The 21,618-nt window shown below is 48.5% G+C and overlaps 4 protein-coding genes across 4 annotated transcripts in view; 2 read left to right on the top strand and 2 right to left on the bottom strand.

Annotated features, from left to right (window-relative positions):
- Positions 1–560: 560 nt before the first annotated feature.
- CSUI_003657 (uncharacterized protein) lies at positions 561–3,963 on the bottom strand. Its single transcript, XM_068063853.1, has 4 exons — positions 3,269–3,963; positions 2,625–2,696; positions 1,779–1,979; positions 561–1,274 (listed from the first exon to the last, which is right to left on the bottom strand). Exons 1-4 carry the CDS (start codon positions 3,333–3,335, stop codon positions 1,042–1,044), a joined length of 573 nt encoding a protein of 190 aa, XP_067924165.1. The 5' UTR covers positions 3,336–3,963; the 3' UTR covers positions 561–1,041.
- Positions 3,964–3,997: 34 nt separating this feature from the next.
- CSUI_003656 (heat shock protein hsp29) lies at positions 3,998–6,956 on the top strand. Its single transcript, XM_068063852.1, has 5 exons — positions 3,998–4,648; positions 4,735–4,824; positions 4,907–5,138; positions 5,277–6,387; positions 6,525–6,956. The coding sequence occupies exons 1-4, from the start codon at positions 4,358–4,360 to the stop codon at positions 5,492–5,494; spliced, it is 831 nt and encodes a 276-aa protein (XP_067924164.1). The 5' UTR covers positions 3,998–4,357; the 3' UTR covers positions 5,495–6,387; positions 6,525–6,956.
- A 202-nt stretch (positions 6,957–7,158) lies between these two features.
- CSUI_003655 (strictosidine synthase subfamily) lies at positions 7,159–16,425 on the top strand. Its single transcript, XM_068063851.1, has 9 exons — positions 7,159–8,260; positions 9,240–9,300; positions 10,037–10,090; positions 10,611–11,011; positions 11,839–11,900; positions 12,443–12,588; positions 13,078–13,307; positions 13,908–14,025; positions 14,949–16,425. The coding sequence occupies exons 1-9, from the start codon at positions 8,057–8,059 to the stop codon at positions 15,122–15,124; spliced, it is 1,452 nt and encodes a 483-aa protein (XP_067924163.1). The 5' UTR covers positions 7,159–8,056; the 3' UTR covers positions 15,125–16,425.
- A 2,428-nt stretch (positions 16,426–18,853) lies between these two features.
- The window catches only part of CSUI_003654 (phosphatidylinositol transfer protein), a 15,057-nt gene continuing 12,292 nt past the window's right edge, over positions 18,854–21,618 (bottom strand). The window contains exons 13-15 of the mRNA XM_068063850.1: positions 21,036–21,113; positions 20,124–20,216; positions 18,854–19,508 (exon numbers count right to left, since the gene is read on the bottom strand). Coding sequence (XP_067924162.1) covers positions 19,397–19,508; positions 20,124–20,216; positions 21,036–21,113 — 283 coding nt within the window. The 3' untranslated portion in view covers positions 18,854–19,396. The remainder of the gene's footprint in view (positions 19,509–20,123; positions 20,217–21,035; positions 21,114–21,618) is intronic.

Below are 21,618 nucleotides of genomic sequence, written 5' to 3'. Positions count from 1 at the left end.
TACTGACTCAACAAAAGAAACCGTTCGGCTATGCAGGCCATGGGGAACCGTAGCTATGTTGCGAGGGTTGTGGTAGGTAGGCTTCGTTGCAGCTGAGTCCCCAAGGGTATTTTTCGAAGCAGCTGGTCAGGGCGAACACGAAGCACCGGACTGGTCTGTTACTCTGCTCTCTATGGCACTTCACATTGGCTGGGTCCTAGCAACGACCGAATCTTTCACCCTTCATCGCGAGGGTCAGCGGCAAGCAGTGTGCTACGCTGCGACAACGCTACTGAACACTGATCGTCGGCGCAGGACACACTGAGACTTCCACTGGGGCGCGCTATTCCCCTAAATAGCGCCTTTCCGGCTCTGATGTTTGTCTGTACATCAGAAAGCAGCGAACTCGGGGCCCCCTCGCTAATCCGTTGGCTGTCAGCAATGAAAAATTTGTCACGGCCAAACAGTCGGGAGTGTCGTATACGACATTGCGAAGCACCAGATGGTCTTGCCCACTGCCAACTGTTTGTACCGAGCAACTTTCTCACGAGTCTTCCGGAACACAGTGGCCTTGCAAGTCGTCCCGTATCAGTCATAGTGACCTTGAGAAATTCGATACGACTCGGGATGAGAGAACACGCGTCATAGCCAATATGTGACCCCCTCAAAGAGACAGGGGACACTACGCCAAGCACCCCCCTGTTGAATCGTGAAGTGTAGAACACACTCAATACTGAGAACATGAACTTCCAAAATGAAAACTCAGGTAGCACCAGCCGCGCTACATTCTTGAGACGCTGGCCAGGCCAACGGCCCAGAGGGCGACGATGACAGAAACGCGAGCCCCTCAAAAAACCAAAGAAAACCTTTCTCCGGAAAATTACTCTACTAAGGCAGAAATGTCTCTTCCTTTCATCCTCTTCGTCAGGTAACGAGACGAAAACAGACGCTTGAACATCGCGTTTCTAGGCGAGTACTGGCCATACGCTAGACACGCACAAAGGGGCCGGTAGGTGAGCAAATGCACACCACATGAAGCTCAACTTCCTGATCATCTCCGCATCAGCGCCGAAAGGCTGCTGTCCAGTCTTGCATTCGTATCGCCCGAAAGCAGCTTTGGATCGAACGACGCACGGAGAATGCGAAGATACTTGAAAACACGCAGAGAATGCCAGTGGAGACAAGGGTGTAATCCGATGGGCATATTGCCCTGTGATACCAGCACGCACTCAGGATTAGAAAGCTGGTCAGCCTCAACACCATGGCGGACCAATCCCCATCATCGGCTGCGCCGCCTGCAACGGTCGAAGGCAGGCACAGAAGAAACGGCCACGCCGTGCACTCCGTACACAAGTGCTGGTTCGCAAACACATTGTTATCGATATATACACACAGAGGCGTACCAACGCGTTCGCACATACGTGTGCCTGTGGGGGAATGTCACATAGACACATGAACTCCTTGACCGAGGCTTCACAGCATCCTGTCACCGTTTCTGTTGAGTGCCGTTGCGACAAGTATTTGAACACGACGAGGAGTGCGCGCGTAAGTGCTACCAAAGCACATTCAGCACCTGCTACTGAATTCACTTCTCTAGAGTATACGAACAGGCCCGGGGGCTGATCAGCGCTAGAAGAATAATGCTTGCTAGGTCACCACTTCCAAGATGATGACAAATCCCAGCATTCAGCTAGGCTTCTACGAAACGCTACAAGCAATGTACCACATATAAAACAATAGGAAGCACAGACACGACGTATGCATAGCCGTGAGAAAACGAACGCAACAGAAGCACTTACCTCCGCCAAAATACCCGCCGGCTGAAGCAGACGCAGAGCCAAGGTTATGCGCTCTTGTAATATGAGCGTGGATGGTGCAGGGCCCTTCTCTGGAAGCAGGCCGGGCGCCGCTTGTAGACAGGGAAGGAGGGCTAATATACGTGCGAAGCGTGGCATCTCCACGAAGCACTTGCCCCATGAAAATTAGGCGCACGCGCTCACCTGTGAAGACCGCAGACCAAAGATGGAAGAGCATCACTGGGACAAAACAAGAGCCGGACGTACTTTATTGTCAGGCAGTATGCACCCCTGACGAAAAAGTAGTCATATGAATGTGATATACGGCGACAATGGATGAGGCGCCTTCCCAATGCCTAGTGGAGAGAGCCGCGCGTGCCATCATTCCGCGTGTAACTCTCGAGCTGCGCAAGAGCATACAGTATCTGGTTTGCCGGCCTATAAGAGACGGAGAGGAGCGAAAACAAGAACAACTCAAGATCACTTCTCCAACCGTGTCCGCTGGGAACGGAGGACGCGCATGTTTGAGTTAGCACACATGTCAAGTGAGGCAGAATACAGCCCGGCCTTTTTACGGCGAAACAACTCCTCAACAAAAAGCAGAGCCGAAACTCTTACTCTCCCAAGCTGTCCCGTCTGATGAAATAGGGGAAAAAAATTCTTGGGGAAGCTATACTCTGGAGCAATGAACACTTCGTCTCAGTCCTTTCGGGAGACACTACTGTAAACCAGATACAAGATCTGCTGCTCGGAAAGAGGAACTGTGACGAAAGAAGGACAGAGAGACACGGCGAGCCGAGAAAACGTATCTACGAGAACACGCAACGAAGGGGTGGTCGATATCCTCACTTTCAGACAGTTCAGAAGCAAACCATTCCTGAATAACCCGATCGACGGTCCAAGAGGGATCGACACAGGCGTCTGGAAAAAGACAAGCACACGTCTCAGAGGGCCCCGTATCTCAGCACTAGTGGTCAGTTACGTCGTATAAGGCTTTTCGCCTGCACTTGCTGATGAGAGCGTACCCGAGTCAGTCGCCATGTACAACCCCCCCCCCCTTGGAGCAAAATCCCTGTGGCGTGCTGTACACTGCCTCCCGACCGAGAATCACGCTACATACAGCACCGAAACCTTTCTCCAGGTGTTATAGGAGTGCACAACAGCTCAATCCGGTGAGTGCCGTCTCAACGCCTGAGTGCCACGGACTCCCCCACCGGGGGCCGTTTCCGGCCAGCTCGTTGATAGTGAGGGGCAGTCAAAGAGAGGCACCACCGAGAAGCAACAGTTGTTATAACGCGCAAACCTGCTTATCGAGATATGGGCAGTTTGTCCGGACAGAAAATGTACGCGATTGAACACGGAGAGAGAAGTGAAGCTGCTTGAATAGGACATGCAGAGTTGAGAGCGAGACCTGACGTGCATGAAGCACGCTGTACCCTGGTTATCTCTTTTCGGCCGCAGGTGTCGGGACATACGGAGCAGCGCCTCCTCACCTCTAGTGCTCGGCAGCTGGCCAGCGCGATTCACGATGAAGCGAATGGCAACGGATGTTGTCGCCATAGTTGTTGAGGGTCAACCTCCGAGAGTCATGGCGAGAGTGGTCAGTTGCCACGGACTGACTTGGCTCCCAAAAGTCCTTCCAACGCGTAGAAAAGCGTGCACAGTGTCTGGGCGATTCTCAAGACACCCGTCTTTCGTTTTTGAACCCTTGCTATAGACGGCCTGAGGCTCTGGCTCTGACCTTCGGCCAAACAGCCATGCCGCCAGCTTGCCGCGCACACGACAGCGTGCCCTCTTACAATCCAGCACAGTCAGCAAGCTGGAAGGCAAGTCGCAGACGTACAATAAACACAGAAGAAAGAGAAACAGCTTCTGTGTGTGAGTAACATTCTAGTTCCGGCAATGGTGGCGACAAAAGACGTGTAGTGCACGCCACGCGGTGCGGTACAATCGGCAACACGGGGCATTTGCGGTACGGGCTCAGAGCAACACTAGTGAGAGAGAAAGCGAGACTCTGCCAACTTCCGGTATTTCTATACCAAGCTGACTTTCAGACCACAGAGGCGATGCACAGAAAAAGGATTCGCTCCCGCCATGATGCTGCATGCAAAACCCAACAGTTATCTCGTCGCGGTTCTGCTTCTCCCCCGTGCATCGCCCCGGAGCTCGAGGAAGGTGTGTACCTAACTGACCCACCCAGGGGAGCCGGGGAATTGTCAGGAAGAGGAATAGGTCAAGGTTTATGACCAGCGCGCGTGCTTCCGTTGTCTTCCGTACCGCGGTTCACCCTACTTGAATGCATCGAGGCTGCAGTCGTAGCACGGACCTACTCTGTCGCACGGCAGTGCTGCATAAGTCCTCCGTTCTTCTCGGTGCAGCGGGGGCCACAAACGCGACGCACGCGCGGGACCCGGAAAGCCCCCCCTAGTATAAGACAGCTCGCTAAGCCGCGTCCCACTGGCGTGGAGGGCGTACCAGGTCTGGCCGTCTCACTCATTTCCTCGCGAAGGTTCTGCAGTTGCTTTTTCTGGACGAGCTTTACGTTGCGTTTATTTGATTGGGTCTTCTCTAGTGCTGACATCATGGCGGAATCGCAGAAAAATGAGAGCCCGCGACTTGTGTCTCCTGGAGTAACGCAATGCGTTACAACAATCCCCGGCGGCACAACGACAACGACGAGGACAACGACATATACTGTCCGGTCGGTACCTGTCACGTCGACTTCCTACGCTATCCACACGTCGGGAACCACGTCAGGGGCTCCCGCACACTCATCTTCCTTCACGTTCGAGGATATGAAACGTTACTTGGAGGACCAGGGCAAGCAAATCATGGACGACCCGAGGACCAAACACATCATCGAGTCTGGCCAAGTACGTCGCTCACCATTGGCACGCCGTGCAGCGCTCCTTTGCGGGTTGCGTGAATTCGCGTCACCCTTGTGTTGTGTTCCGCTCAGGCGACTTGGGATGACGTGAAGAAATATCTGGACTCCCGCATGCCTCACGGGAAGCCTGCCGAGGGCTCAAACGTTGTGTACTGTACGACGGTAAGGGTTTGACAGGATTTCTTTTGTACCNNGGGGAAATGGAAGTCAGGGCAGGGTACGGTGTCATGTGTTCGTCCTTCAGGGCGGCTACTGGTATCCGGTCGTGGGCGGCACCACGATGGTAGCCGCGCCGAACTCTCTCTTTGAAGTGGGCCCAGGTAGTGCCGAGATTTGCAACAAGATCTCGTTCAGGCCCCGGGTAGACGCGTACTACGACGACGCAGGTAACAAACTGGTTCTTTTCTTCGACCTGCCTGGGTTCGAGAAGAAGGATGTTGAGATCGAGTTTGACAACGGTGGCATCGCCATCTCAGGTACGATGCGGTTCTGCAGGGTTGCGTGTGTTCTGGATCAGGCTACAGTCCCGGCGGACTCGTGGTAGGGTTGTGTGCGGAGCTCTCGAGCGGGTCGACGAGACGCGCAATCGAGGTGCGTGTGTGTTGTCTGTCCAGGTGAAAGGGCGAGGACGGATGAGAAGGCGGCATTCGGAGCGGAGGGCAAGAGCCTCATCAAAGAACGTTCCTTCGGGTTTTTCTGCAGAAAGTTTCAGCTGCCGGCCAATGTTGCCGAAGACACCATTAAAGCCACTATGGAGCAAGGTGTTCTTCAGGTGTCTGTAGGGTTGAAGAGCGATACTGAACCCACGAAAAAGAAGATAGACGTGCAGTGATGTAGTTCCCCGTCCGTAGTGTCTCGGAGACGCTGGGTTGAGTTTCCTCTGTGCCTGCGGGTGTTCATGACGCTAGCGGTTCAGGTGCGCCACAGGGGGGCACAGCAGGTTCTAGGGCGAGGCGCTGCGAGACAGCAAGTGACTTTCGGGGCAAAGACGCGAAGGGAGTCTGGGGGTGATGGGGGTTGATGGGCGGTGCCGGGGTAGTGTTCCTGGAGGAAATCCTCAGGGGTCTGAGCGTCTAAGTGAATGAGCGAGCGAACTTAAACGAATTGGGAGATTGTTGCAGTACCGGGAGGCTCTGCGCGGCGGCTGCTGTCGATGTGCCTGTATATGGGAACCGATTAGAACGCGCGAAAAATGCCGTTCAGAGTGTCGCGCTGTCTGTACACTTCGTGTTGGTGATCCGGACTGGTGAATCAACACTGTTGCAGGGAGTTATATCTGACGCGATACTACCCTATCGAAAACAAGCTTGCCTTTCCCGATTAACTTAGTTCCGCGATGGAACCACTCGGGAATTTGGATCATTTCATTGAGAAATGTGACACGAGTGAAATGCAAGCTTTTCTGCAGTTGGTGCAGAAGAGGTAAGCAGAGCCGCATGCGCAACCCGTTTGTGCGGAGAGCAGGTTCGGGAGTATAGGTTTCAGGAAGCACAAAAACAGAAAGAGGAGCGGTTCCAGAAAGCCGTGGACTCACTGTATGAAGACACTATCGAGTTTGTAAAGGAGAAGCGCAAGCACCTAAAGAGGCACGTGTTGCGTACAACACAAGCTTTGAAGGATCGCCATAAAACCGCTACGGAGAAACTGGCTGTCCACGTGAGCAGCATCAGATCACGGAAGACCAGCCTCCAATCTTTCTTCCGGGAGCAGGACGCAAGACTCAAAGTAGGGCGGCATAAGAGGAGGCACCGCGGCACTGAGCACTGTCCCCTCTTGCAGGAGATCGAGCAACGGGCTGCGAAAACCTCAGCTGTGTTCACCGAAAAACGTGCGGAGCTAGGTACGTGTGGCTTTTTTTGCAGCGGCTTTTTCCTCTGGACTGATATAATCGCAGCTGCACTACACAAGAAGCAACTAGATAACCTAATGCGGCACGCCACAAGGCGTTTCCAACAGGTGAGCTCTCCAGTCTCTGCATTGTTAACGGTATTCCATGGTGGGCTTTGGAAGGCGAGGGAGAACGCCTGCAGAGAGTTGGAGAGATTCGCTTGTTGGGATGACAGGATGGACGAGCTGATAACCCGTCTCCTTCTTTTGAGGGGCTCTGTCCCAAAGAAGGTCATTGCGGAAGTTGCGCCAAGCTAATCAAGCGGCGATACTGTCATGTGAAACAGGATCCCGCGGTTGGGACGTGCGGATGGTGTTGATGCGCGCTTTAAAGTCCGATGTGTGTCTTCGGGTTCTACTGCTTGCTGCCTTCTAAGAGTGGTGCTGTCGTTTACGTGGAAGGGCCCCTGTGCACCGGGAGTTTTCGTTCTTGCACGGTGAAAGGCGCCCGACACGAGCTAACAACATCAGTGGTCCCTAAGCTGAGGAGGCGGCGCAGCGCACGTGCAAATCGAAGGGCGGCCGATTTGCAGATGTCGTGCCCTTCTTCGCTCTCTACAGTGGCTGGTCTCTGGAGTACGCCTCCGGCCACTAGAAGCGACTAAATTATCACAGGATTGCAACATAGCGTAATCTTTCCGATGATGATACACAAAGGGAAGAGCGCGTACGGGGAATGCCCCCTGTGTCGCCCTGCGAGGCTATTATCCTACGGGCACGTCTCCGGATGTCTCTTCACTCTCCAGCGTTACGCCAGCTCTATATCGGGGGCCTCCATATGAGTTTTCTCCCGCTGTTCTGGAGACATGGCAATTGTATTCTTCGAACGGTCGGTCTGGCGGTCCGTGGATCAATTCACAGATTCATCGGAGGATTGTAGGCACGCCCTTCATTGCCCGCGGCCATGTGAACAGTCAGATGTTGCACAGCTGATCTGGCGGCAACTGTTTACATGTGCTAGGCCAAGGGTGCTTATCTTTCTGNNGGGGGGGGGGGGGGGCTCTCCTAAGGAACTTGCAGTTGTTCCGGAATTGGTACGTAAATGGTTCCGGACACCCGACTCGCGCACTCAACAAGTCAGGTGTTGTTCGTCGAATGAGTGTGTGTAGGATTGCCCAGCTTGCTTCTTTTGAGTTTATCCCAGCTGCTTTCTCAGCAGAGTGGTTGCCTGGGGAGTTCAGAAGGAAGTAACGCAGATGAGAGAATCTCTACGCACCTCTGCTGGTTTCAGGCACTCTGCAGACACACAACGCTGAGTACGCAAATTCGGCGGACTCAATGCACATGCAGACAGAACTTTTAGTTGGTCCGTGCAACTCACTGGGCGATGCAAGGTCTTTTGGTGTCTCTCGCCACTTACTCGATTGTGCACCGGCCACCAGCAAGCGATTTTTTCTAGTGAACGAGGGAATGTGCTTGCATTATTCTTCGACTAGGATAGCGGGGACGGGCCTCGTTCGCTTTCTCTGGCGTCCGTTTGCTCCCGCACTTAGAATATTGTGAGATCATGAAGTTCATCACATTTCTGCTGCCTGTCGCGGTAGCAGCGATAGTGGACATCTTTCTTTATGGTGGATCAGGGCGGAAGCGAGTCTTTGAGTCCATCTACAAGCACATTGACGACTCAAGGGAGGCAGCAAAATGGTTGGGTTTACGTGTTGCGGTGAAGCCGCAGGACGTCAAAATTCTTGAGTATGACGGAACTGTCCAGGTAAAGTTTTGGACACTTTTTTTCATTTTTTGTGGCGCTTATTTCTTAGTATCGTGACGCCATGGAAGTCAAGCTGTGTCCGATGGACTCGAAATTTCACGATGAATTCTGATACCCTGTCTCGATTTTTGGTAGGCTCCAAGGATGTAGGGCGTGAATTGTCTGGCCGCTTATTCTCTCCTTTCATAACCCTGAGGGAGGGGTCGGTCCCCTCAAGTGGTTCTTTGAAGAAACACCCCGAGTCACTTCATCAGAGATGAGCGGTCCCTGTGTCGCCAGCCGCTGCCGTGGGTGTATGTAGATGTGTGTGTAAGTACAGCTCTATGCGAGTCTATGTTTTGGTGAAGACCTGGAGGTTCCTATATGCTTCCCTCACTGTGGGTAAGTACATCTCTATTTTCATTCGCAAGCGCAGGCAAGGAGGCCCTATGATTTTTTAGACAGAAAAGCGAACTGCATAAAATGGCTGTGACAGTGTTTTCTGTGCCCTGACCTTCCTCTATCATACTAGAGTGGTCTCCCCCATTCTCGGGGCCGTGAGTCGTAAAGACTATCTATTAGGAATATCCAAGTATATTGTGAGGATGGTTCCTCGTTAGTTTCTTTCACCTTGGTAGACTGTTGGTGTTCTTTGCGAACACACACTCCGTTGTGTCCTTTCTATACACTCGCGTGTATCAGAATTCCATAGAGCGTATGTATATGTATACATGCAAATACATACGTGCATATAAAACTTCTCTATGCGTTGCTGTGTCCGCTATCGATGGTGTTAATTGCGTCTAGGCTACTAGGTTTTCTGTTCTTTCTTCTTCTCATCCGAAGCTGTTACTAAGGGCATATCCATTCTTACTATAACTGCATGTGTGTATATGTCTAGACATACGTATAAGCACACATACCTGTTGAATATATCTCTGTTCTGATGTATTCGACGACTTTCACGTGTATCGACACTAGTTGCGCTGTCAAACTACAGGGTGCAGAAGCGTTTCTCGAAGATCCCAGGGGGGGAGGCGTCTATACGGGATTGATAGATGGTAAGGACGGAAAAGAGAAAGGATGGATGATCGCGGCTCATAAAGATTCTTTCTTTGAAAGGGAAGTCAGGCAAGTTACACACGTTGATAAGAAGGAGCTTTCTATCCATGGAAACACGGTGGTCGGACAGAGATGAAGTATAGGCCAGTTCTGTGTAGGAGAAAAGGTCTCGAATTCTTTTCTGCGATTCTTCATGAAAATTGCTAACTAGTCATGTCCCTCTATCGAGGTGTGTATCCCTCACTATAAAATACTTGGCTGAGCGTGAAGTGTTTGTTGTTAAATGTGCTCAGGACTAAGATATACAAAATAGATGGGGGAATCGATGTAGTAGGGATGCCTGGATATATGGAGCACCAGCTATGTAGACAGACGTGTTTTTGCAGGGGGGGGGCAGGCGTGTACTTACGTATGGACATCCGCCCTCCATAGACACAGCCATACAACAGACGACAATCGAGGGCATCGATCTTCTCCCACGTAGGTGTTTTTTTCTGTTAGCGCCCCTTCTGTGCTGCTGAGGAAGGTAGGTTTATCTGAAGATTAGATAGATTGATAGATAGATAGATAGACAGGTAGAGACCTGTCCAAGCAGTTGTTTAGCTGAGCGGCGTTACTCTTCTTCTCTTAGTGGGTCAGCATCTCACAGAACAGTTTGGAGGAGTTGGTGGAGACAGCATGCTGTATGACATTTCGCCTGTGGCTCTTACGCTTGATTTTTCCTTTTTCTCTCAGGCAGAATTGTCAAGCTGATTAGCGACGATGCCTATGAAGTTGTTGCTTGCTTAGGTAAGCAATCCTAAGGCAAAGCAAGTCTTCGACAAGAATCTTTATCTACATTTCTGGTGGGCTCTGGCGCCTTGTCCGCTCCTTCAGATGTACAGTTGTCTAAGTATGGTGGGTGGTTGTCTGGCTGGGGGTATGATATACCGTCTTCAGTGTACATCAAGAGGCCCCGAGTGTATATACACCTACACCCATTCAACGAGTCTATTGCCCGTCTGTATGTGTACAACTAGGGACGCTCCAAGAAAGAAGGAAAGTCCTCTTTATCTAATACTACTCAACGGATATCACTTTCTATACGTGTTTCAACACACAAGGCCTGACTTCATATATGCCCATCTATCCACTAGATACAACATACATGTAGATAGAAAGCTTTAGTTCCCTGTCTCTGTATCTGGGGAGGGCGTCAATGATGTATTCGCATGCAGGGCCTCAGGCAATTCCTGTCCTGGACCTTCTTCTCTTTTCTATTATTAACCTTTTTGTCTCTCGTTCCCACTCTGGCCACGTGCTTGTACAGGTTCAAATTGTCAGGAGAAAGGAGGCTGTAGTCTCTCAGAGAGTAAAGAAAAGCAGAAGATGCGAGATATCTTGGGAGATGGTCAATTCTGCTCTCGTCCATTAGGTCTTCAATTCGCTTCTGGTGTATCTACACCATCAGGCAAAGACCATAAAGGAAAAGACCTTTATGTTGCGGATGTCTTCAGGGGTATACTTCGAATCTCTTCATCTACTCAGCCCTCTAAATTCCCCTCCAAAACCGCATTTGACCTTGTTCTCTCAGAGGTGAATGAGAGGCCTCTATTCTTTCCTAACTCTCTATTAATGATCAGTGACGGAAGCCATAAGACAACTTCAGATAACCCCTCTCCCTCGAAGCTTTACCTAACGGACTCCTCCGCTACAAACAACTTTGGCACAGTGAGTCAAGACGAGGCAGGCGACTTCTCATCTCTCTCTCTCTTTCTTACGCGAGGTCGGATTTCTCGTGAGAAGAAACGTCTTTTTTCCCTCATTCGTCTGCGTCTGTGTCTTCTATATAGGTCGAGTTGAGCATGCAACCAGAAATACGACTTCGAGTAACTTCTCTTAGACATACGAGGGGGGAGAGGAGGAGTCCCTGGGTGTTCGCACGTCACGGCACTCTGGCGGAAGAGATGGGTTGAAGAATGTCATGTATAGGTATAAAGCCATATATACATATATATAGAGAGAGAGATGGTGTTGCTTGCTCTTACATATTCCATGTAGATGCAAGGAAGGAGAAGATATGTATGTGTGTTTCCATTCGAGCTGTTCTGCGGAAAACACTTATGGGAGTTCATACAGAGCTGGGATCTACTTCTCTACGTGTGAAGGCGATAGGGCTTCTTTCCTTTCCGATGGACTTCGTATCCGCGTGTAAACCTTTCAAGTCTCTTCAAAAGGATACCTCTAGATGAAGCTCTACACCATCGTGCTATGTATAGAAAACCATAGCTCAATCGTACTCTTACAGACAGGCTTCTTACATTTCCCTGCCTAAAATCTATCTCATTATCTCTCTGTCTCTCATCGTATTCTCCAGTATCCGTGACAGGAAAAGGACATTCTCGTAAGAGTGATACTACACGTCGTCAGCCTTCATTGCATGCCTTTCTTTTCCCGGTGTATACACACAGGATCGGTCCTACCCGCTCTCTTCCGCTTAGCAGCTATCTCAGCACTCTGATTTCCTTCTTGTTTGTCGCTGTTTATTTCCTTTGCAGCAAGGGCGAATTGCATTAGAACCTACTCCCACGGGTCGCCTCATTGAGCTTGATCTTACCGGGTATGTCTCGATTTGTTTTCACGTCCTTCTTCTTCTTCTTCTTTCGTGTTGTTCCATCCCCCCTTCAGTCGTGCTTTGTCTCCCGGTGGATTCGCCCTGTCATCCTGCTGTGCGTGAGTGGTAGCAAAAACTTCCTCGCTTTTCCTTTCTAGTCGAGGCTGCCTCCGGAGGATGCCTACTCGTATGCTTTCGAAGAAAGAAAGAATGAAAGAAAGAGAGAGAGAAAGAATGAGTGAAAGAAAGAAATGATCTTCCTGAGGCTTTGGTCATCTTTCCTTCTCTTCAAATGGGCACAGCGTTGCTTCTAAAACATAAGCTTGTTTGTGCGGCTAATCTGAGATAGATAGGAGAGTGTCTGTATGTCCGCCTGTAAACTGCTGGGGATGAAAACGACGTATACGTTGTTTACTGTGCCGTTGTTGTTGGTGGTACGGTGTATGTACACCTGAGGAACCACAGTGTGAAGGAAGTCTTCATAAAACACCTTAGATGCCTTCTGTTGACATGAATCTCCTATCGTCTTTTTCTCTCTTTTTCTGCAGAAAAGACCGGAAGCCTCCTGTTGTGCTACTCGATCAACTTGGTTTTCCTAACGGTCTCGCGCCTTCCCCGGATCGTGATGCTCTCCTTATGGTTGAAACAAATCGCCGTAGCATCAAGAAAGTTTTCATCTCTGGGCCGCGAAGAGGTAAAAAGCACCTCTCCTTCCTTTCTATTTCTTTTCTCTAGTCAAGAGAGAGAATTCCATGGTGTTCCTTCTCTNNNAGAGAAGGAACACCATGGAATTCAAAAACGTGCAGACCATTAGGCTCCTGTAGCATGACTTCCAGGTCTACGTACAGGCGTAGAGCCCTTTTCTTCATCCTGTAAACGTAAAGGTAAAGCAGACTCGGATACCCTCGTTTCTAGATCCATATCAGACTTGCTGCAATTTACTAACTTCTATTTCTGTAGGTATATATATACATCTATCTAGACTAAGAATATATGTACACATCCATATGTATATATATATATGTATATATATGCATATATACATATGTATAAGCCAGTAGGTGTGTGTATCCTCTCCGTCCGCGAATCAGTCCTATGGGGGAGAAGAGGGAGGAAGATTGCAAAGTACATTCTTTCTGGTGTGTCTATCCTTTTGTCTCTTCGGTTGTCTTTCTTTCTCTAGGTCAAGTGGAAGAGTGGTCGGAGAATCTTCCCTTCATTCCTGATAATCTTGTTCAGCTGCCAAATGGCTTAGGATATCTAGTTGCTGCATGCGTTTCACGCAAGATGCCTACATCAGCAACTTCTCTTTCTTCTTCATCTCTCTTACAAATTCTGAAGGCATTGCATCGGAGAATCGTGAACTTCCTGCTCTTCGATCACAGAGAAATTCTTGCGAATCTTATCTACCCGGTAAGATCTCTTTCTAAAGCCGGCCGCTCTTTCTTCTCTTCACTCCTTCTCGTAGCCTCTACTTCTCACTCTCTGTCTAGGGTCTTCAGGGAAACCTAGATACACACTTCTCATGCGGTGGGGGTGAGCCCACCTTTCTCTTTCTCCGTTACCGTCCGTGCATCTGTCTTTCTCTAGACATAAGTTCCTATCTCGGTCTAAAAGACATATCTCCCTACTTCTCTTTATATCTGTCAGCCTGACTAGATCCGTTTCCATCTCTCTTCACGCAGGTACCTCCGTCTATCTATATATCTATCTATCTACTTTTGTGTCTCTATCTGTATCTGTAAATCGATCAACAAGTAGTAGTTTGTCTGTCCATCTGTTATAGTGGCGTGTGTGCCTCTGTCTGCCATCCGATCTTCTCGCTTTCCATTTTACACCTCCATATGTGTCTCTCTGAATATCTCTATCCATCGATCAGTGTGGAGCTATTTTTGCATTCAGTTCTATTGTCGCCTGTGCATGACCCAACAGCCACATACATGTAAACTCGTCAATCTCCCTCCAGTCTTCTTGAACGATGAAGAGAGGGATGTGCTTGTGCGGACTCGATAGGTGACTGAGTTCGAGATTCTTTCCAAGGCTACTGACTGGGTTCTGCAAAGAGGAGTGACAGGGGGAGGTCACATCTTTCATCTTGACAACGGCGGGGTTGTCAAGCGGTGGATCTCTCGTAAGTCTGTGTACCTTTGATCGGATGAATTGTAGACAGCTTCTTGTATAGCGTCGTACATCATATATACATATGAAGTACTATGAGTCGGAAGCTCCTCAGGGGCTTACCTGATTTCTCACGGGTTGTCTGTCTTCATGTAGAACGCCAAAATATACATGGCGGCCTATAGTGAACCGGCTCACTTCACCGAGAATCCTGTATACGTGTACAGGTGATATAAAGCTACATGCGGGTATGCAAGAAGACGCGGGAAAAATAGTGGTTATGTGTGTACCTATAATAGATATGTCGACAAGGGTAAAGAGCCCTCGTGATGTACTATCCGAATAGCTGATGCTGTGACGTAAGAAGTACGATGAGTCTCCGTAGATCATCTCCTTCTTGACTGGATATACGGTAGAGATAACAGTTCTTTCTCTTCTTCTCCTTACTATACACGAGACATTCGTTTCGCACGCTGTCACCAAAGAATGTCGGGGGGGAGGAGTGCGTGCAAGACACTCGATACCCATGGACTGTCTTGTGCCGTCGACGAGTAAAAAATAGATACCCGTATCAAAGGCGGTAGCAACGCGTATAAGGGGAGTTTACTCGTTCAGTCACATATCTGATGGTTGAGAGAAGAATCAAGAGCGGGTCGGGATGTAAGCGATCGGCTTCCTGGACGCAGCCTATGCCTAAGAAACCACTTGGACGCGTTTCCTTCCTGCACCGCCTACATGCACAGAGTCGCGTGCAATACATCATTCATGAGGGCAAGGTCTATGGTACCAGACAGACTTCTATATGTGTTTTCGTAGACAGATTTGTGGAGCATATCACAAACGGCTGCGCGTATGTACACCCCACCCGTATTGAGACTACTAAGGCGTTCTCATCGATAGTTGTGTGTGGTGTGCTTGCGCGTTGATCATTGACAGTCCCTCCCAGTTGCCCGTCTGTCTCGGAGGCAGCCGTAGTGTCATGGGAGACTGAGAAAGACAAGAAGAAAAACACTTTATCAGAAGACACTCACTTCCTACTAGTCGGATCTTTCAGAAAACTCCCTATCTGTAAAATCTCTCTTCAAGCGCTTCTCGGAAAAGAGATGAAATAGACCTCTTGCGATTCCGAAACTCGAAGCGAGGCGTCTTTTGAAACAAAGATAGAAGACCGACAAGAATCTATGACAATGCTAGCAAAGGAAGAAGAATCGACTTCAACTTTCTCAGCCAAGTCATAAGAAAGCCATATATACGTATTTGCAATAGAAAAGGAAGTATCTTTTCTTTTCTTTCATTTCCTTTACCCATATTCTCAGAGAAACAGAGTTACAGTCGACTCATGCTCCTTTCTATACACATTGGCTACATTGATGATACGGCCTGAATGAATGCTCGGTTGTGTGGTACTCTGAACATACACCAACTTACCCGTAGTGACTTGTAGAAGGCTCTTTTCTTAGTAGTTTAACGAAGATTTGTTGGAAGCCTTTCTCATTCTCTCTCTCTACAGCGATCAGCATCTTGTGCGGCTCAGTTTCATTAGTGCTCTTGCCTGTCTCTGCCTGCCTCTGTCTGTCTCGTCTTGTTCTTTTCTCTCTCTGTTGTCTCACGGGAAGGCAAGGATGATGGGGGTCTAGTTGGTTTGCATCACGGCAGAGGGTATACCACGCACAGTGGTTTCCAGTGCGCGCGTAGATAGCTACACTGTCTCGTGTGCCCTCACAAATCTAGACAGGAAGAAAACAGTAAATATTGCCCCTGGTCGATGGCGTAGGATCCATATTAAAGAGGAAGGACCCTGACGCTACCCGTGAGTTTTCTGTACTTCGTTCAATAGCTATTGTGTGGTAAAGAGAAGGGTGTAAAGATTCGTTTGACCTGTTCGTGTACAGATGCGCGGAGACAAGGAAAAACGGGCTAGAAACACAGCGACGCTTTATATCCTGCAGTCCGTACACTCACTATAGGCATTCTGTTGCACAGGGCCAGGGGGGCATTGGTTCCCATGTATCTCATACTATTTGCGTCTTCCATCAGCCTCTTCGTAGTAACCCGGCAGAGGCGAATAATCTTCGCAGTGATCCAAAGGAAAATTACGCATCTTTCGCATGCAGGATACTCGTCCACACCTTGCTCTATGAAAGACTCTGGTGCCCCGAGCTTCGAAATCTATTTTCGGTCGTATACTGGTGGTCCGCCTGGATCTCGGGTTCAACCGTAAAGTTGAATTGGTTCGGCAGGGCATACTGTTGTGCACAACCACACCTTGTGTCTCAAAAAGGAGAAGTTTAGCACAGATGATGAGACCATTGCAATGTTGTTGTGTGGTGACCTGTCAGTGATGGCTGGTGTTTGATCTGTTAAGAAACGTTACAAAAACATAACCGAAGAATCGTTTTTTCGTTACCAATGATCGCTCGGTTGTCACCTACACAAGGGGACTGACGTGACTTACGCAGTCGAGAAAGAACACCGTTGAAGATAGCTTCCGAATGATGTTAAGAAGTGGCTCGTAGTTAGGGCAGCAGAGAGTTCTGTCATCACGACCCGGCTTCAGGGCTATAGCAGTGCGAACACCTCCGATCCGCAATGTCGGCGTACCGGCTGATCTCTGTCAGGCGGGGAGTCGTCGCCAGAGACCTTATTCGCCTGAACTCTCTAGAGTTCCTGAAATTAGCGGCCGAGCCGATTCTCTTTTCGGACCGCTACTGTCTGGTTCTAGGACTCGACGGCGACGGATTCGGCGGACACGAGAAAGCCAACTCACGACAGACGGTTGCACGGGGACGTGTCTCTGTGGGCACCTACATAGTACTGATAGGCTCAGGGAGTTCTGCGGTGCGCCTTCAGAGCCTTGGCCTTACTGCTTCTCGGACACGTGGGAGGCAGATACACTCTGGCTCTCGGACTGAGAGCGAAAGAGAAGCTCCTTTGGAAGATGCGGCTCCCCGGCGGGTGTAGTCAGTGCTTTCTTTGCTGCTGCCTAGTGGTTACCTGGGTTCCAGCGCGGCTCTTCTTGTCGCTCGTCCCTTCAAAGAGTTTTCCTTCATAGTTGGTTGTGTTCTCATGGCAGTATAGGTTCTTTCGCGTAACACTTCTAGACTTCCTCAGGGGTATTGTTACTCCACAGCAAGGATGACACCCCTTCTATAAATGATCGTAACTGACTGAAATGCCGGAGTTTGTACATCAGGCTTTTTGTTTCCTGCAGTATCTTTCGTTTGAACGAGTTGACCCTCCCAGGCCGTAGAGGGACATGATAGGTCGCTTCGAACTCTAGCACACAAAAGAATCCCAGAAAACTTCTCTTTCCCGTAGTGTCCGAGTAACTGGGCTCCAGTTTGCGGACCGACACAGGGTGATTTGTAACCTTCTTCTGGTTGGCACGATTAACAGTATTCCCCGGCTTCACACTGGAGTTTGATATATCCAGTTTTGTAGGGAAGCACGATAAGAAAATCGTGCGACGATTCTCTTCCATGTTTTTGGCTGGGATCCAGCTGTCTTCATTTTTTGTACGCACGATTCACTATTGCTTGGTTTCTTTCCAGTCCACCTTACTTGGACGACTGGGTGTGCTTACTCTCAAAGAGACTTTAGCTTCGAAGGACTGTGCTGATTCTGTTGGTAAGGGAGAAAGCACCAGCTACCGTGTCATCGGCTCTCTCAAAGAATTTCCTGGCTGTGCTTGAGGAAAAGTGATTCTCGCCGAACACCTTCGAAACAAATCATTCCTTACTTTACCTGGCAGTTCCAACGGTGTGCTAGACTATTACTTCAGCCGCTGTGAAGTGTGAAGACACAAAGGTAGCCGTGACGATGAAAGTCTCCTGCATGTACACAAGTCTCCTCTACTTTACCTCCAATTACAGTCGCCTCAAACTAGGTACGGACGCAGCTGTTTTTTCAATCGTCTTCTCCCAATCTCCTGCATATCCCGGCATCTCCACACGTACCGTCCATCGTCATTGAAGGAAAGCTCCCGTCTAAGCAAAAGGTAACGAGAACGGCTTTTACCGGAGAAACCGAGCCGCCTCTTTCTGTTGCATGCGCACACGCCTGCCGGACTAGCTGACTTCTACACAGCTCTACCTACCCCTGGTGACGCTTTCCGGCTGAACAGCCACTTCCTTAGCAACGCTTCTCACTGGTTCTCTTTTCTTCCCGGTTCCTTGGCGTTGTTTCGACCACTTTCCTGAGACTGAATGACGTTTTAACTTCTTTTCCTTTTCTAGATGACAGTGCGAACACATCGCCTTCGTGCTTTAGAGAGTACAAGGAAGGAACTATTCAAAAGTATGACGACGAGGGTCAGGAAAGTTCCACAGAGAATGACTTGGATGTTGAGGCAGTGCAAACAAAGAGAGAGAGAGAGATAGACAGGTTGAAGAGGATCTAGTAATTTTGCCTCTTCATCCTCGACCTTATCTCTCATCCCTTGAAATGAACGCCATTGTTTAGAATAAAGAAAGCAAAAACTTTCTTTAATTCTTTTATAGAAGACGGGCGCAAATAAAAAGAATCCCAACGAGAGGGTACACATACGCTTTTATGTTATTCCCTCGTTAGCTCGGGCCACTCTTTCGTCCAGGCAATTTCTTTCTTCTCCCGTAAAGACGTCCTTGAAGTCTAGAAATCGTGTTTATATCTATAGGTAGGCATCATCACATATGGCACCAAACTGCCTATATCTATATCTCTATCTCTATATATAGAGATAGATAAACAGATCAGTACGGCTGAAATCTGCATTCACTCTCTGGTCTTTCCTCCCGCTTCTCGCCTCACACGCAAGGCATATATATATATATATATGTATTTAGGTATATATATATATATATATCCATCGTCAATATAGATTAGACTTCCACGTCCAGACACATCCGCCTGTACACAATGTGCCAAGAGAGAAGGACGTCCATACACAGTGCATATATACTGTATATAAGCAAAATCCGTATTTACTCACAGATAAAAAGAATTCATTGTATGATAGACGCGACGCATCTCTAGAGTGGAGAGATGAACTGGTATATGAATGTATGTATATACACGCTCTCTCCCATAGACACAGACGACCGTCTGTAATATCCTGCTAACAGAAGCGAGATAAACATCTACACATCCATCTCTCTCATTTCGCTTCGGCGAGAACTGACGAAGAAAGAAAGATCTCCTGCTACCAGTCCAGGAGTATTCAAGACCGGTCGCAATCGTCAGAGATACATAGGAGGGCATTGGTAGATAGCGTTGAATGATAACGATGTGACTTGGGCCAGTCAAAAAGGAGAAAAGCAATTCGCTGTCTTTCTGAAGAAGATCCAAGGAGGAGAAGAAGAGACCAGCAAAGAAGGAATACGATCCGAGTGACATATAAATCCCCTTTACATAGGCGAAGTATACTTTGGAACTGCAGGGGGAGGTGCTCTGCTTGTCGCCTCCAGTTGTGTGATATCCACAGTTTCTTGCAGGGCGAGATAGTTAGCCCGAAGAGCTCTGAGGAAAGAAGAGGAGCAAAGACAGGCAGAAGACTACAGATTCACCTACCAAGCCGTCAAGATCCCATTTCATCTCTTTATTCAGTTCCTGAAACTACAGAAGTCGAATGACTCTGCATCTACATCAAGACTTTGTATTGGACATGAAGTCATCGGTGAAAATACGAGGGAAGGTTTTCCGTGGAGAGTGACTTATCATGCTTGACAAAGCATAGGTGCAAAAATCCAGAGCTACTCAGCTACATACATACACATAGATACATGCATACATACATACATCTATATACACACATATACATACGAACATCTCTATAGATGCATACATATATACATCTACATCCATACGTACATGTACATACATACACACATAGTGGGTGGTCTGCAGAAAGATGAATGTATGTGTACTAATGTAACGACATATTGAAGAAAAAGGTAGGTATAGAGAGAAGAAGCCTCGTCCCCTCTACACCCCCTCACCACCTTTCCGTTACACGACGCACTTCTTCGGCATTGGGGTGAATGAAAAAACCGCAGAAGAAAGCTAGAAAAGAATGTGAAGAGGACAGACTCCACTCACATCTATCTACCTTATCGTCCCTGTCCCTTCTCCTACCTATCTCTTCGGCTTCTTCTCTCAAGCTCCATCTGCCATGCTTGGGCTTCCTCTAAACGTCCTTCTCGTAAAAGGAGAATATCAGGGCGGAATCTGAAAGAAACATCCAGACGGCATGCACGTCATGAACTGGTAACGAAGCTAGGTTAAATGAAAAAGTCACTCTTTCTTCTACGCGTGTTTCTGTGAAGCTGTGAAAGGTTGATCCAACCGGAAGAGAAGAGCAGAGTACTCCGACTTTTTTTTCCTCTCTCTCTCTATGTATATGAAGTGTAGATACAGGGGAGATCCTATATGGCAACAAGACTGTTCATTCATTCTTCATGCAGTCATATCAACACCATCGACCGTCCAGCGATGTAAATTCTATTTCTCTCTCTTCTCACTCTCCTTGTGTAGATCTGTCTACAGAAACGACAGAGAAAGAAAAGATGTATACACAGCTGCACGGTCGAATGTGCTTTATCAAGAGCTATACACATGAATACATATATACATAGACGTATTCACATATTCAAAGATACAAAAAATACACCTCGAGGCAGAGCGCCCATTATGGAGAGGTTAGAGGAGAGAGAGAGATCTTTCAAGAGCTTTCCGGATGACTAGCTTTCCTGGAACTTTGACGTGGATCAGGAAGCACGCCACCAGCTCTTGCTGAGCCAGATGACACCCCGTATATCTAGTCTAACATCTGGCAAAGACTTTGAAAGTTATACCACATAGACGGACTGTGACCCTTCTATAAGCCGAAGTAAGGAGAAAGATTATCATTCATACACAAGAAAATGCAACTACTCAACAGTGAGGCCTCTATCTATCTATCTATCCTTAATCTATCTATCTATATCCAGGTGCCGCTTATACACATGAAACATACACATATATACGACATATACTTGGATGACGAACCGGCAGTCTGTAGGTAGAGCTTCAGACTCAGGACAGTCTTGAAGTGTCGCTGGTTGAGAATGAAGGAGGTTCACGTAGCTACGAAAGAAAAGAAAAAGACAGAAGATAAGAAAAGCGAATCGAAGTAAAGTCTCTCCCTGTGGAAAGAGAGCCAGTAGTTGCAACATCAAACAGCGTAGATGTGCATGTAGAGTCTCCTTCGTCTTTGAAATACCCAGGCGTCTAGCATGCAAACGAAACGCGTGTATGTACATCATACACAAGCCACCACTCTATATCTGCTTCTCTGTTTTCTTTCTTAGACTTCACCTTACAGTGAGAGAGTGAGAGAGAGACACAGCAAGTTATAAGAGACAAAGAGAAAGCAACTACACCGAAACAGAGGAAAGTTCAAAAGTCAAGGTAATCTGCTGTGTTGAGACGTACAGCCACAGTTGATGTAAGGGGCGCGTCTCTCTGTTCTGATGCATCAATGTATAGGAGGTACTTTTTATCCATTCTCCAGAAGGCTTTGCCTAAGACCCTTGTAAGTCGATCATCCGAGTGTACATACACCACAACAGCACCTACCATCCGCATGCAT

The sequence above is a fragment of the Cystoisospora suis genome, assembly GCF_002600585.1.
Source record: "Cystoisospora suis strain Wien I chromosome Unknown contig_1653, whole genome shotgun sequence".
Taxonomy (NCBI): Eukaryota; Apicomplexa; class Conoidasida; order Eucoccidiorida; family Sarcocystidae; genus Cystoisospora; species Cystoisospora suis.
This window is presented reverse-complemented; position numbering and strand designations above follow the sequence as displayed.